Source organism: Anabrus simplex, chromosome 1, assembly GCF_040414725.1.
Source record: "Anabrus simplex isolate iqAnaSimp1 chromosome 1, ASM4041472v1, whole genome shotgun sequence".
Lineage (NCBI taxonomy): Eukaryota > Metazoa > Arthropoda > Insecta > Orthoptera > Tettigoniidae > Anabrus > Anabrus simplex.
This window is the reverse complement of record NC_090265.1, coordinates 1,337,350,852-1,337,366,799: the sequence shown is the minus strand read 5'-3', so window position 1 is coordinate 1,337,366,799 and position 15,948 is coordinate 1,337,350,852. Positions and strand designations below refer to the sequence as shown.

General features: G+C 36.4%; 1 protein-coding gene across 1 annotated transcript in view; it reads left to right on the top strand.

Annotated features, from left to right (window-relative positions):
• LOC136858968 (angiotensin-converting enzyme) overlaps nt 1-15,948 on the top strand; it is a 248,026-nt gene that overhangs the window by 198,097 nt on the left and 33,981 nt on the right. The window contains exon 8 of the mRNA XM_067138664.2: nt 7,232-7,375. Coding sequence (XP_066994765.2) covers nt 7,232-7,375 — 144 coding nt within the window. The remainder of the gene's footprint in view (nt 1-7,231; nt 7,376-15,948) is intronic.

The window sequence follows — 15,948 nt, the reverse complement described above, 5'->3', positions numbered from 1 at the left end:
ATCTTCACAATGGCAAGTTTTTGTCCCCTGCTGTTCGGATTTGTGATTGAGGCCTTCAGTTCTTGATTAAGATTTTCTAATTCTTGTCTTACAGCCTCCTCTACGTCGGAAAAAGTGGTAGCACTGTCCATATCCCGAATTTCCAATGTAGTTCTACTAAGGTTAAGTTATGAGTAAGTTCCCACCTTCCAATACTTATCAATTTCTATATAATAGACTTATTAATTACATAATATAATCCATATAACCTCTAGTACATGTTTCGTTCCGATTATGGAACATCTTCAGCTAAAATTGGTAAAATGGCAAGACAATTAAAATACATTGATGTTAAGATGATACATAAGCTAAAAGATATGATAAAATGGCTCGAAAATTAAAACATATGATAATGATGATGAGATAAAGTTCATTCATGTTGGTTAAAAATACAAGTCAGTTTTCCAAATGGCGAATTAAAAACGGCGATAAGGTTCTTCATGTTGGAGGCGTGTACATTTTGTCGATCTTGAAGATGAATTGAAGAATACAGGATTTTCTTATATGTAATTTATCGGGGGAATCTTGATAAAATAACCGTAGTTGAAGTTGAGTTTAGTAGAATTATTGAAATATGTCTGAAACGAGAAAAGGAGAAGTGAAATAGAAAATATTGAGGAGAAAACCTTGTTAAAAATGTATGTTCGCGAGAAAGAAGGATAATAGAGTTGATTACCTTAAAGACAATCTTGTCGTATTTAACGTCCTCCCTTACGCCGTGTTGTTAACTGACTGAGTCCTGTGTACGTGTGTGAGGTGCTTGCGGTGGGCGGGGAGTATTGGAGGGAGAGGTAAGTGACGTGAGGAGAGCGGGTGAAGTGTTGTGTAGGGTGGAGCTTACTGAGGAGTGGTGTTGTGATAGGCTAGGGGAAACGGACGGAAAGGTAGGGGGACAATTATGTAAGGTGGAGCTGTTCGGAAGGAGGTGTGTTGGTTGTTTGTTGGGATTCTTTTTGATGGTTTTTCTGGATGAGTCTAAATTGGTAGCCTCTTCTAATAATATATTTATGTTTTCCGTAATTTCGTTAACATTCTGGTTGGGATTTCGCTTCTGATCAATTTCAATAAAGATATTTTCAAGGATATTCATTAATTTACCTTTGTTTAGCGTTCGTAGGATGGTTAAGTCCCTTTCAATCGATGTAAAATTGTGTTTATATTCGGTCATGTGAAGACTCATGGCCGAGTACTTCCTGTGTTTTTCGGCATTAATATGTTCTTGATATCTTACTAAGAAATTACGGCCTGTTTGTCCGATATAAGAAGTGGCACAATTTGAGCATTTAAGCCTATATATCCCGGAATTTAAATATTTGTTATTGCTTGCAATGCTTTGGTGATTGAAAATTAACCGTTGATTGTTGTTATTGGTGCGGAAAGCAATATTGAAATTAAATTTCTTAAAAATGTTAGTAATCTGGTAAATATTCCCGTTATTATAAGTAAAGGTGGCGAAGTTCTTCTTTTTATGTTCTTTTACTAGCTGCGTTTGAGGTTTATTCTTCATTTTATTCACTAATCTATCTATGTAGTGTTTTGTGTATCCGTTGCTTATCGCTATTTTATAAATGAGATTAATTTCTTTTTGGAGGTCGTTTTTAGATAAGGGAATGTTGAAGGCTCTGTTTAACATGCTTAAAAAGGAACTCCTTTTATGTGCCTCAGGATGGTATGAATCTTTTCGTATGGTGTTTATAGTTTGAGTCGGTTTTCTAAAGATTGTAAAGGCCAACTTTTCTTCTTTCCTTTCGATTGTTAAATCAAGGAAATTTAGTTTTTTATTGTTCTCGGTTTCTAATGTAAATTTTATGAAAGGGTCTAAACTGTTGATTTGGTCTAATAAATTAGTGCTGCTATTGATTTGTTCATCTATAATTGCGAAGATGTCATCGACAAACCTTAGCCAGATAATGATGCCTTTTTCATCGTTTAAAATTTTATGTTTTTCTAAGTGATCCATGTATATTTCAGCAAGGATACCTGACGCTGGAGATCCCATAGGAAGACCACTTTGTTGGTATACTGTGTTATTGAAGGAAAAATAATTATTGTTAAGTGTGAATTCTAGGAGTAACATAAATTCTTCTATTTCATGGTTACTAAGTTTTCTGTGTGTCTTTAAGTTGTTCTTAATTATATTTAGAGTTTCTTTCGTGGGGATCGTAGAATACATATTAGTGACGTCAAAAGAGTTCAAGGTGAAGGATGATTTTAATTTTGTGTTCTTGATAATTTTGCAAAATTCTATTGAGTTATTGATTGTGGTTCTGCTTTGGAAAGTATAGTACTTCTTTAGGAAGCTATTGATAAATTTAGAGGTTTTGTAGGTGGGGCTATTTCTGAAGTTAATAATTGGTCTAATGGGTGTGTCAGGTTTATGTATCTTAGGCAAAGCTCTTGCCGTTGGTAGTCTTGGATTCATATTAATTAGGTTTGATATTTCGTTCTCATTAAGGATGAAATTAATGTTTTTAAGTATTTGTTTTAGTTTTCTTTGGACAGAGTTAGTCGGATCTTTTTTAATTTTTGTGAAAGTGTTATCTGAAAAAAATGCTTCGGTTTTTTCTATATATTCTTTTTTATGCATAATAACTGACACATTGCCTTTATCCGCCTTTGTGATTATAAGGTCATTATCTTTTATTTTTTGTTTAAGGCCTTTTATATCTGTAGAAGGTAAATGGGGTGTGTTAACTTTCTGATCTTTAAATAATTCTACAAGTTTCTTTTTGACTTCGAATTTAGTTTCGAGTTGTTGATCTACTGGAAGCTGAGCTATGACCTGTTCTACTTCAGCAATGGTTGTTATGTATTGCTTTTGGTTGTATGGATTAGACCAATTATGTTTGGGTCCTTTGTTGATAATCTGCAATTCTTTGTCCTCGAAAACAACGTCAGTTAGATTCTTAATCGGGGGGTGTAGTTCTAGGCATCAAAACCTTTACTTCGCCATCATGTCGAAGAGCACCTTTAAGTGATTTCTTAAAGTTTTCTCTATTCTCCTTTTCCGTGGCCTTATTATATTCGAGAAGAACCACTCCAGATATAGTTTTCCTGATCAATCTAATACCAGCGCCACTGTCTTCCGGGTTCACCTTGCTGCGGATATCTTTCACAACATCTGCGAAGTCTTGCCATTCATCGGTTTAATAAGTACGGCTTCTGGGCGGCTTCTTATAGTTCCAACTTTTATTATAATTTGGATCCACTTTATTCAATACAAAAAACTGTTGTTTAGATGAAATTACAACATATATTTCAATCAAAACTAGATTCGACGTCCTTTTTGCATCATCATCAGCTGATATAGGTTCTTGGAAAAATTGGCAATCACGTAAGTTTATCTACGTCAAATTGAACACAATTTAAAACCATATTAACAACCTAAAACTGTGTTACAATTAAGCTGTTTTACAGTCCATATTTTCTACAAGTCCGAGACTTGCGAGTCTTAAACCTTAAATTGATGAAAACATATGTAAACCGGTTTGCTCACTAATAAACTAACGTGGATTTAAAAGAACAACAACTTAAAAATAAAATAGTCTTGAAGAAACATTAGCTTAATTTAACACACTTTTTAAAACGTGATGTAGAATCGTATTAAAATAATTCAATAAAATCTTCAAAGTCGCTTTAATGGAGCAATCCTAGTGAGGTGGAAACGAGCTACCGGTCCTTTAAGATGTTAACAAGTACAACGTTCCTAGTTCAATGCGGACCTGAAATAATAGAAATCCAATAAACTATCGCTTAACTGAAGAGGTAAAATATAAAATTACGTCTTATAACGTAAACGTTTTTACGTGACTCGCCTCAAAAGATCGCTGTCCATGTGAAGCACAATGAAGCCTAGTGAGCAGTGTTGTGTTAGTAATCAAGTGTCCAAGGTTGGTCTGGGTCGAAGGGGGGAAATAGCGGAAAGCGGGAGGAGCAACTGAGGAGCGGCAACCTGTTGGAGCTCCGGAGGGCGTGGTTGTAGAAAGCAACTAGTAAAGCTATTATGCATAATATGAAACAGTGTCCTATTGACCGGGATACGTACATTTAAAAAAAAAACTCAATAAGGAAATCAAAAAGAATATTTGATTTTTCATAAATTTTATTTAAATTAAGGTTTGGATTAAAATACTTATCCAGGTGTATATAGCAACCATCCGTAACATCCAACAAACTTCCTTTTCCTAAGTTCTCCAAGATGTCAATGTCCTGTTCTATAGATGTGAATTTATGCTTTAGATCATGTACATGCTGGCCTACCGTGGAAAATCTGTTATATTTTATTGCATTGGTATGTTCCGTGTATCTAATTTTAAAACCTCATCCTGTTTGACCTAGATATGTGCACCCACAGTCGTTACATTTAAATCTATACACACCCAATTTGGTATATGGGTTCGATCTATTAACTGAGGCTGAATTTTGCAATACAACTGTATTAATATTATCGGTACAAAACGAAACCTTGACATTATGTATTTGCTTCTCCTGTAAACTAGTAAATATGAACCCGGGCCTTCTAACAGCGAGAACACTCCCCAAGATTCACAAGGCCAGGGTTCCCATTTGGCCCATAGTAAACTACAGACCCAGTCCTCTATACAAATTAGCTAAGTTCATTCAGAAATTCCTTAAACAACACTATAGATTTATGGCAAACAAATCCATAAAGAACTCCATGGAACTGGTTAATAAATTAAGCAATTTTAAATTACAAGCTCACCATACTTTACATTCATTTGATATTGTCAACATGTTTCTGAGTATTAGAACCAATAAGTTGCTTCCTATTGTTTTTAAGAATCTAAGATCCTACAGTCAGCTAAGTGAACTTGAAATACAAGATTTCATTAAATTGGTTAAGTTACTTGTAAATAATAATTACTTCGTCTTTGACAAGGTCATTTATAAACAGGATGGGTTGGCAATGGGATCTCCGGCCTCGGGAATCTTGGCGGAGATTTATCTGGATTCTTTGGAAACATGCATAATGGAGAACGACGGAGAATTTGACAACATTCTGTTTTGGTCTAGATTTGTGGACGATACATTAGTAATTTTAGATGAACGTGTTAGGGACGCAACGGCTACTCTAGATGTACTTAATAACATTGACCCACAGATTAAATTTACTTTGGAGTCAGAAAGTAATGAATCAATTAATTTTCTTGACTTAAAAATCAACAGATCAGATTCATCTTTTGCTTATAGCATTTTTAGAAAGCCTACACAAACGGCAGTCACTATTAGACAAGACTCAGAACACCCACAGAGTCAAAAAAACTCTACATACAATAGTTTAGTAGAACGGGCATTTAGGATCCCCATGACAAAAGCTAATTTGAATAAAGAACTCAATATAATCCGTTCAATGGCTAAGGTTAATTGTTTTAGTGAATGCTTTATTGAACGTATCATCGACAAATTCAGGTACCGTTTACAAACCACTTTAGCCAAAGACAAACCTACTCAAAAGGCGTTCGCAATATTTACTTATTATAAGGATATATATAAGTTTACTAACGTTTTCAAGAAACATAATGTCAAGGTTTCGTTTCGTACCGATAATAATAATACAGTTATATTGCACAATTCAGCCTCAGTAAATAGATCGAACCCATATACCAAATCGGGCGTGTATAGATTTAAATGTAACGACTGTGGGTGCACATATCTAGGTCAAACAGGAAGAAGTTTTAAAATTAGATACACGGAACATACCAATGCAATAAAATATAACAGATTTTCCGCGGTAGGCCAGCATGTACATGATCTAAAGCATAAATTCACATCTATAGAACAGGACATTGACATCTTGGAGTACTTAGGAAAAGGAAGTTTGCTGGATGTTACAGAGGGTTGCTATATACACCTGGATCAGTATTTTAATCCAAACCTTAATTTAAATAAAATTTATGAAAAATCAAATATTCTTTTTGATTTCCTTATTGAGTTTTTTAAAAATGTACATATCCCGGTTAATAGGACGGTGTTTCATATTATGAGCAATAGCTTTACTAGTTGCTTTCTACGACCACACCCTCCGGAGCTCCAACAGTTTGCCGCTCCTCAGTTGCTCCTCCCACTTTCCGCTATTTCCCCCCTTCGACCCAGACCAACCTTGGACACTTGATTACTAACACAACACTGCTCGCTAGGCTTCATTGTGCTTCGCATGGACAGCGATCTTTTGAGGCGAGTCACGTAAAAACGTTTACGTTATAAGACGTAATTTTATATTTTGCCTCTTCAGTTAAGCGATAGTTTATTAGATTTCTATTATTTCAGGTCCGCATTGAACTGGGAACGTTGTACTTGTTAACATCTTAAAGGACCGATAGCTCGTTTCCACCTCACTAGGATTGCTCCATTAAAGCGACTCTGAAGATTTTATTGAATTATTTTAATACGATTCTACATCACATTTTAAGAAGTGTGTTAAATTAAGCTAATGTTTCTTCAAGACTATTTTATTTTTAAGTTGTTGTTCTTTTAAATCCACGTTAGTTTATTAGTGAGCAAACCGGTTTACATATGTTTTCATCAATTTAAGGTTTAAGACTCGCAAGTCTCGGACTTGTAGAAAATATGGACTTTGAAACAGTTTAATTGTAACACAGTTTTAGGTTGTTAATATGGTTTTAAACTGTGTTCAATTTGACGTAGATAAACTTATGTGATTGCCAATTTTTCCAAGAACCTATATCAGCTGATGACACAAAAAGGGCGTCAAATCTAGTTCTGATTGAAATATATGTTGTAATTTCATCTAAACAACAGTTTTTGTATTGAATAAGGTGGATCCAAATTATAACAAAAGTTGTAATCTTGGTTCAATACGGACAAACAATGAAATTTATTAATTTAACTTCTTATAGTTGAACGTTTCCATTGCTCGTTCTTTTTAACAGTTTCAGATAGCAGTACTAGTTCAGGTTGAGTACCTCCATCTTCATCTGCCTTCTTCTGCCTCTGTTCCCTCTTCTTCTTCTTCTTCTTCTTCTTTGATAACGCTATTTCCCAGTTATCCTGTTCTACGTTTCTGTTTGTGGTGCTCTGTTCTACTTTCTCTTGAGCGGGCAAATCCTTTTGCATTAATGCTCTAGTTGCTTTCCAAGCCTAATAATAATAATAATAATAATAATAATAATAATAATAATAATAATAATAATAATAATTGCATTCTCTGCAGGTACTTCATCAGCAGCATTATCCAGTTCCAGTTCCACCGTGCCCTCTGCATCGAGGCTGGTCTGTACAATCCCAAAAATAAGTATGAAAGACCTCTGCATCAGTGTGATATTTACCATAACGCAAAAGCTGGTAATCTAATCAAGTAAGCTTAACTACATTTTAGCTCCATTCTTCTTCTTCTTCTTCTTCTTCTTCTTCTTCTTCTTGTTTTTCTTCTTCTTCTTCTTCTTCTTCTTCTTCTTCTTCTTCTTCTCTTTCTTCTTCTTCTTCTTCTTCTTCTTCTTCTCATACAACAGTGAAGACTGGCTGACTACATATTTGACATTCTTACTACAATTCTCCTTGTGTGTTAAGTGCTAATATTGAGAACTTGTAGCTGATTTGTGTGAGTGATATCCTTTTGAACTTTCTTGTTTTTCACATGTCATCTCTTTTCCTATTAGAAATATCACCCGTCGTAATTTAACCATATGTGCATTAATAGCAATCATGTTTTTACTTGAATGGCTATATCACTTTAGTCTGTGCTAAATGGAAAGCTGTTTTGCTGCGGTTGTTTTTATGAAGTTGAAGTATTTTTGTGGTTCCTGGTATGGGTTACTGTAGTCACGTCCTAGTTCATGAACCATGGGCAATGGATGAATGGCCTGAGGGTTGGGACACCAGTTGCTTATCTCTGACATATTCCGAATCAAGACCCTCCTTGTGTTTGGGTGGCTAGGACCTATTACAGCAGAGATTCTCACTGGGACTATATGGAAGAAGGGTAAAATCCTGCTTCACAGAACTTACCCAACTCAGAATATTTTAAGCAAGCCTAGGACCTATGGGAATAATGGAACCCCACTTCCATTTGTACTTGAAATAAACCATAGTTCAGTTGGATAAAGCATCCATCGAAAAATTGGAAGTTTGTGGGTCTGGATCCCACTGGTGTCTAGTTGGCAATTTTTGTTCTGTACTTAACATCTCTTTAGTATGTAACTTACTATATGTACTGAACATGAACTAATACATTGGAATTTTATTTCGAGTCCAATGCAGTTGTAAAAATTAAATATTCATTGAATTGGTCTACAACGGGTGACTTGCACACACTCTACAGGGTGATGGCAGTACTGCCAGGCCTGTAGCTGAGATCCTTGCCTAAAGAACAAACGTGACCTAGGCCACCATAGATCAGCTGGATAGAGCATCTGATGAAAAATCGGAAGGTTGTGGAATCAGATCTCACTGATGTCAGGTTGGCCTTTTTTTTGCTGTACTTAACATCTCTTCACTGTGTGACTTACTGTACGTTTTGAACATGACCTAATATTACTTCTTAGGTCATCATCTCCCTACGGAGGTTAGCAATCCAATTGATTATGATTACTCGTGAAACAGGAGCTTGACAGTTTTATCTATACCAGATGTGCAGGTCTTTAAGCCAGGAATTTCTCCATCTCCTCCCGGATCGTTGTCCTTCAATTTTTCCCCTTGATGATGAGTTGGAGAAGTTCATATCATTGACTTCTCATGATATGCCCGATGTACCCGAGCTTTCACTCCTTGACGGTTGTTAGAAGCTCTTTTATCCTTATTTAACAAGCTGAGAACTTCCTCACTGGTCTTCCTTTCTAACCAGGATATTCAAAGCATTTTCTGAACAAGTATGTTTCAAAAGCTTCAGTCTGCTTCTCCATCAAAGGGCCGAGCATCCAGCCTTCAAAACCATACAAAAGGACAGGGTAAATATGGCATCACAAAATCCAAACCTGGTGCTGAAATCTGAGATCTCTACCGCTGAATAGTGCCCTGATACAGTTCATCAAACTTTTGGAGATTTCATTAGTGGTTTTGCAGTGTTCATTCACTATAGAACCAAGACATTCCAAGGATGACACTTGCTGAGCTATTGTGTTGTTGATATGCAGGGGGGCATGCTTTGATGTTTTCAAAAATATAATCAGCTTGCTCTTTCCAATATAAATATAATGAACAGACCAAATGCTGCACTGATCCTTACAACATTATTAATAATAATTTAAAGATCAGTAAGGCTATTGACCAACACGACCCTATCATCAGCAAAGCAGATGTTATTAATGACATTGCAATAGATCCTGATGCTTAAGTTAACATTCTTGACAGCTTCCCTGAAGACAGCCTCTGACCTACACCATCCTCCAGGCTACCAACCAGCCCTTCGGATGATGGGCAGAAAAACCTTACACGCCTAGGAGAAATGCACCCAGGTGAGAAGGTTGGTAGTGCATTTGCCCCCGAAGGGAGTTAGAGCAAATACAAGAAAAGAAGAGAGAAAACACCATCAAAAACAAACATTATACATCAAAATAACCAAAAGGAGAAAATCACACACTTACCGGAAACAGAGAAGGGAAGCGGCTTAAGGCCGTGGTTACAATTATGAAAAGAGACATTGGCAGTGCTCCATTGAAAACGGTGAATGAAAAACAACACCTTGGTAACATAAAATGTAATTGGTACTGAATGAAATATAACAACTTCAAGAAAAAAGGGAACCCTAACTGAAGTCAAATTTTAGTAAAACCTAGGATTAATTCTGAAAAGAAAAATGGTTGCCAGAAAATAAATTTGATATCATGTTGGAATTAAATTAAATGTAAATAGTAAAGTAATTTACAACTAAATAAATCAGAATATATTTTGATATTTATTAACTGATAATAATAAAAAGATTTGTAACCAATAAATCAGAAAATATGTTAATAATAATAATAATAATAATAATCGTATGGCCTCAGCTACCGTGTGCAGACATTTCAATTTGACCCCATCTGGCTGTCTGCTCGTCAATTTCGACGTTCCGTTTTACTCTACGCCCCCACTAGATGGCAGACCGAGTAAACCGAAACTCTCTTGGGCGTCTATGGCTGAGATTTAATGAATTTTGTCGGGTAAACACCAAATGTGTCACCAGAGATCTTTTACATGCCGACATCGTACAACATGGAGTGTCGAATGGACTTTTTTCCGCCCCTTCAAAAATCCGACTACCTCTGCCGAGTTTGAACCCGCTATCTTGGGATCCGGAGGCCGACACTCTACTGCTGATCCACAGAGGCAGCTAGAAAATATGTTGATATCCATTAACTGATAATAATAAAAAGATTTGCAACCAATAAATCAGAAAATATGTTGATATTCATTTAAATGATAATAATAAAAGATTTGCAACCAATAAATCAGAGAAAAAAAGGAAAATGTTGACCTCCATACCTTTCTACCAGAAGTTACTAATAACTAATATAAAATGTGATCGATCACCAGTATAAAATAAACTAAGCAAACTTTTAGTTCCAGTAAACAAGATTACAGTTCAGCTAGATGCTAAGGAGATCACTTCGTCTTCATCACCTCGAGTAATTAATACCATTACCACCAAGGGGCTGTTCCCAAGATAAGTAATAATTTATCATAGAAATTTACACACACACTGCAACGAAACAAAAAAGATTTTATTTTTTAAGGGTGGCGAAAATGGATTAACGAAAATCAGATATCATCAACAAGATACACCAAACCAAAAACATTAACAGAGAAATGAAAATAATTAAATTTGAAATTAAAATTTTGAAACCAGTCCACCGTGCATTTTCCACGCTCTGAAGAATAATTGGTTAGAAGAACCCATCTTTTGAAACACATTAGCTCTCACGATGTCAAGTCCAAATTCGATATCATAATAATTATTATTATTATTAATATGCTCGTCCAGATGAAAGTACTTTTGCCCTACATCAAACTTTTCTTCACGGGGTATGAGAAAATAATAGCACAGGTACGTACCTTTTTCAGACACTACACTTTAGAAAATCCAAACCTGGTCATTGTTGATAGTGTTTACCACGAGGCAGCTGAGCTTAATCTCTCCATGAAGAATCCAGAAGAAGCTTTCACGAAAAATAAGATAATTACAGAAAATGGTAGAAAGTCACCCACAAACTCGACGGGATGAGATCCCCGTTAAAGGGAAATTCACCCAGGTTTTAGTGTAAGATACCATGCCATCGTGCAGCAAATGTTTCCACTTCTTCACATCATGGCTTCTCGTTCAGAACTAACGCTTCGGCATGCCAGCTCAGAGCAGTCACGCCAGGGAGTTCCCAGCGCATGCGCAGCTAAGCAGAGACGTTGCACATACCCAGTGCAGGAGTGAACGCCGCATCATGTGAAAATAATTAGAGTTTTTTGGCATAAAGCCGTTTGACATGAATTTCTATAGTTATAACACCAATCCAGAAAGGTTGTTGGAGAGGTTCAATACTGTTAATACTGTCACAAGCCTCAGAGTAGATATTAAAAAGGAGAGGGAACAGGACACAACCATGTCACATGCCTCTTCATATAGCCATGTCCTCAGTTATGTCTCCCTCTATTTTGACCTCCGCTGTTTGGTTCCAGTAGAACTGAATGATGATACATAGATCACCAGCATCGACATCAGTAATTTTAAAAATCTTGGCCAAGTTCTGCATTTGATACACAATCAAAAGCTTTTCAATAATCGATGAAGCATGCTTACATGTTGACATTTGTATTCAGCCATCAGGTATCAAAACGTTCAAAGAGTAAAGGGCCTTGAGAGTTTCCATTTTGTTTCTAAAACCAAACTGAATATGACCAATTTGGCATTCGCATTTCGCGTAGATACAAGCATGGATGATACGTAGGAGTACTTTGAAGACATGAGACATAAGGCTAATCATGCGGTAATCATCACAGTGTGAGCACTAGAGCTCTTTTAGGTATGGTAACATACAGTAAGTTGATTTTAACCAGTCATATGGAATTCTCCCAGGCTCATATACTGTTCTGCATTGAATAGCGCAGTTAGCAGATCTAGGCCTCTACCGTCACCTTGAGCAATGAGTTTGAGAGTTTTTGTGTGTATCTTCTCTGGACCCACAGCTTTACCTTTCTTCTGGAGCTTGATTGCATACAATACTTCCTTTTATGTTGTATCGAGACCTGCTTCGTTGCATTCATCAATGCAGGGTGGTTTGTCTGGCTGCACATCATTATATAGATTCTGAACATACTCCTTCCAACACTTCATCCTTTCTTCAGCTCCCACCAAGATAATGCTATTCCCCATAAATTCCTTGCTTTTCTTATGGAGGTTGATGAAGTCATGTTTCTCCTGGAGATATTCTATTTCTCTGTATCTTTCCACCAGCCAAAGTTCCTTTGCCTAATATGTGAAATATCTAAGTTCCCACGAGGGAATTATATTTATCCTACACCAATAGAGTATTTCAAAAATTAGATGTAAGGCTTTTCAGGTAGATTGAAACTTTTGATACATACTTATACAAAGGAATGCTTTGAATATTGTGGGTAGAAAGGAAGACCAATGAGGAAGTCGTCAACATAAATAATAAAAGAGCTTATGATAAATTCACCTGCATACACCCCAACATCAGTGGGCAGGGCCTGACACATCCCTCTCTAATGAGTCTAGTGTCAGGCCTGAGATGAAATGCTGGTTTATAGAGCAAACACCTGAAAAGCCTTACATCTAATACATGAAAGTTTTTTTTGAGTACAATGCAGTTGTCAAAATTAAATATATTGATTGAATTGGCTGACAACGGGCGACTTGCACATACTCTAAAATGGGATACCAGTAGTGACAGACATATAGCTTAGATCTTTCCAGCAGAACAAATGTGACCTAGGCCACCATAGCTCAATTGGACGGACGTGAAATTGGAAGTTGGGTCCTACTAGTTTCCACTTGGCCACTTGTGTTTTGTATTTAGCATCTGTTATATAGCTTATTGTTATGTATTGAACACAACCTAGTATGTTGAAAATTTATTTCTAGTTCAATCATCATCCTCCTCCTCCTCCTCCTCCTCCTCATAATAATAATAATAATAATAATAATAATAATAATAATAATAATAATAATAATAATAATAATAATAATAATAATAATCGCCATCATCATCATCATCATCATCATCATCATCAATGTCCCACTCCAGTCACCCGGGTGTGGTTATTTCTAGTACAATGTGGTTGTGAAAATGAAACATTCTCTACATCGCAGTGTTAAGGTACTGGAAATATTTAAACCATCATTGAATTGCTATTTGATTATGTTATAATAATTATGCTATGCTACTTGTAATGGGCTGGCCCCACTGTCTAGGGGTAGCATGTCTGCCTCTTAGCCAATATATTCTATTACTGGCCCAGTGACAGTTTTTTTTACCTGGATCTAAGGGTTAGTTTAAGGTCCCCTTAGTCTACATAAAAACAATTGAAGAGCCACTTGATGGTGAGGTAGGAGCCCCAGTTGGAAAGCCAAGAACGACAACCAAGAGAATTCATCGCACTGACGAAGCATCACCTCGTACTCGGGCTGAGTAGTGGTCGCTTGCTAGGGATAGTTCCATGTCGTTTGATTTTAGTTTTTATTTTAATGGAATATTTTCAGTCACATTTTGTATCTAGCTACTTGGGTAAACAGTCAGCATACTGGTCCTCGGGGCCTGGGGTTCAATTCCTACACGAGTCAAGGGATTTTAGTCATGAGCAATTAATTCCATGCACTCAGTGAGTGGGTATTTGTGCTGTCTCCAACATTCCTGCAACTCACACATCACACACAACACTCTCATCCACCACACTAGCACACAGTTTCCTACACATGAGAGGTGCTGTCCAACCTCATCGGAGAGTCTGCTTTATGAGGGCTCTTTCTACCAGGCTAGCAATAGCTACAAAAAATAATAACAACAACTACAAGAGTTTATTGTTGTGCCACCATGACTTGGTGTTATATATTATTCAAAGTTTTTTCAGTGTATTTCACCTAATCCTAGTCTGCATAATGCTAATCTCTGACAGCTTGTGGATTGACAGTGCACTGAAGTGAAGTGACAGCGATTGCTTACCTTTATAGTGCAAAGTAGAATTATAATACAGAAGCGATGATCAACGACAAATGGAAGGAAGGCAACTTTGAGTTACGGCACGTGACAACAAGACTAGTTGTGCGTGGTTTTCATTTCAAACTATGCTCCACAACGAAGTATCACTCCCCAAATGAGGGACGCATGTGCTTTATGTGGGAAGCAGTGTGATCGTTATCAGGTACTAAGGTGTGCAGGAAGGAAAATTCCTCTAATTAGGCTCTGCATTGAATGATTTAGTCTATTCTTTGTGTATGGAAATTAGCTGCAATAAGTATATTATTATTAATGAATTTATAGTTAATAAGGGCAGTTTTAACATTTTCTGAGCAAGCAGCAGGAAAATAAATCTGTCTAGGTATTTAAGTATTTAGTTTCAATTACATTTCTATTGTTTCAGGTAACATGTTGTAAATAGGATACACCTAAGTACAGTTTAGGATTCTAATGTAGTTATTTTATTAGGTAGTTTCTTGCTTGCAATTTTTGTGTGTAATCCATGTGTAACCTTTTTGATATTTCAGCATTTAATGGCAATTTTTATTTCTGTTAGTCCATAGTAGGATAAAATAATAATAAATCCATCTAAGGATTTAGTTTTAACTAAGTTTTAATAGTTTTGGTTAACCACTTACACCTATTATTTCAGTCATTACTAGGCTCTAAAACAAAATTTACTTTAAACCAAAACAGTTATTATTGATGGGTTGAAATCACAGCTTATTAAACACGATGAAGAATTCAAGAACCGAAGTGGCAACTTGAAAACGTCAAAGTGGTTTGTAGTGATGAAGGTGAACATCTCAACCAGTATCTTAGGTGAAATAATGATGAGATCCATGGGGCAACGGACCTGCTATCTGAAGATGTCTACATCATCATGGATATCAGCAAAGCACTTGGATGCAAAATCGCCAAAGAAGACATTGACATTGCACATAGAATTCCTTCCAGTAACAAATCAATCAATAAATCAATCAATCAATCAATCATTGATTTGCATTTAGGGCTGTAGCCCAGGTGGCAGAATCCCTATCAATTGTTTACATTTGGTTTTTCTTAAATATTTTCAACAAACTTGGAGTTTTATTGAACATTTCCATTGATAATTTATTCCAATCCCTTACTCCTCACCCTGATCATCATAATCATCATCATCATCATCATTTAACTGTCTCCAGTTTCCTGGGTTCAGTGCAAGAGCGCTCTATTTATGTCTACGTAAGTACACTACTTCTTCTTCTTCTCCTTCAACTTTACACAATTCCACTCCTCTTCCTTGCAGATCATCTTTTATTTGGGAGATCCATCATGTCCTTGGTTTGCCCCTAGGTTGCTTTCCCTCCAGATCTTTGTCAAACCATTTTCATGCTACCCTCTTCAGATCCATCCTCTTCAAGTGACCAAACCATCTCAATCTTGATGTTGCTCGAATTTCATTTAGTGGTTTCACTTGGATGTCTTTGCGGACCTTTTCATTCTGGATCTTATCTTGTCTCGTTTTCTGGAGCACTGACCTCAGGAATTTCATTTCTGCAGCCTGGAGTCTGCTGCTAACCCTTCTGTTGATGGTATAAGTTTCCATACCGTATGTTGTTATTCGTACAAAGTAGGCCTGATACAATATTTTCTTAGATATTAAAGGAATTTGGCTGTCTCAGAGAAAGTTCCTAACTTGATGATTGAACTACCACTAAGAATGCAACGAAGACCCAATGCAGTGGATTTGGTCAAAACTGGCAAAGACTGCCAGGATCTGGACCCA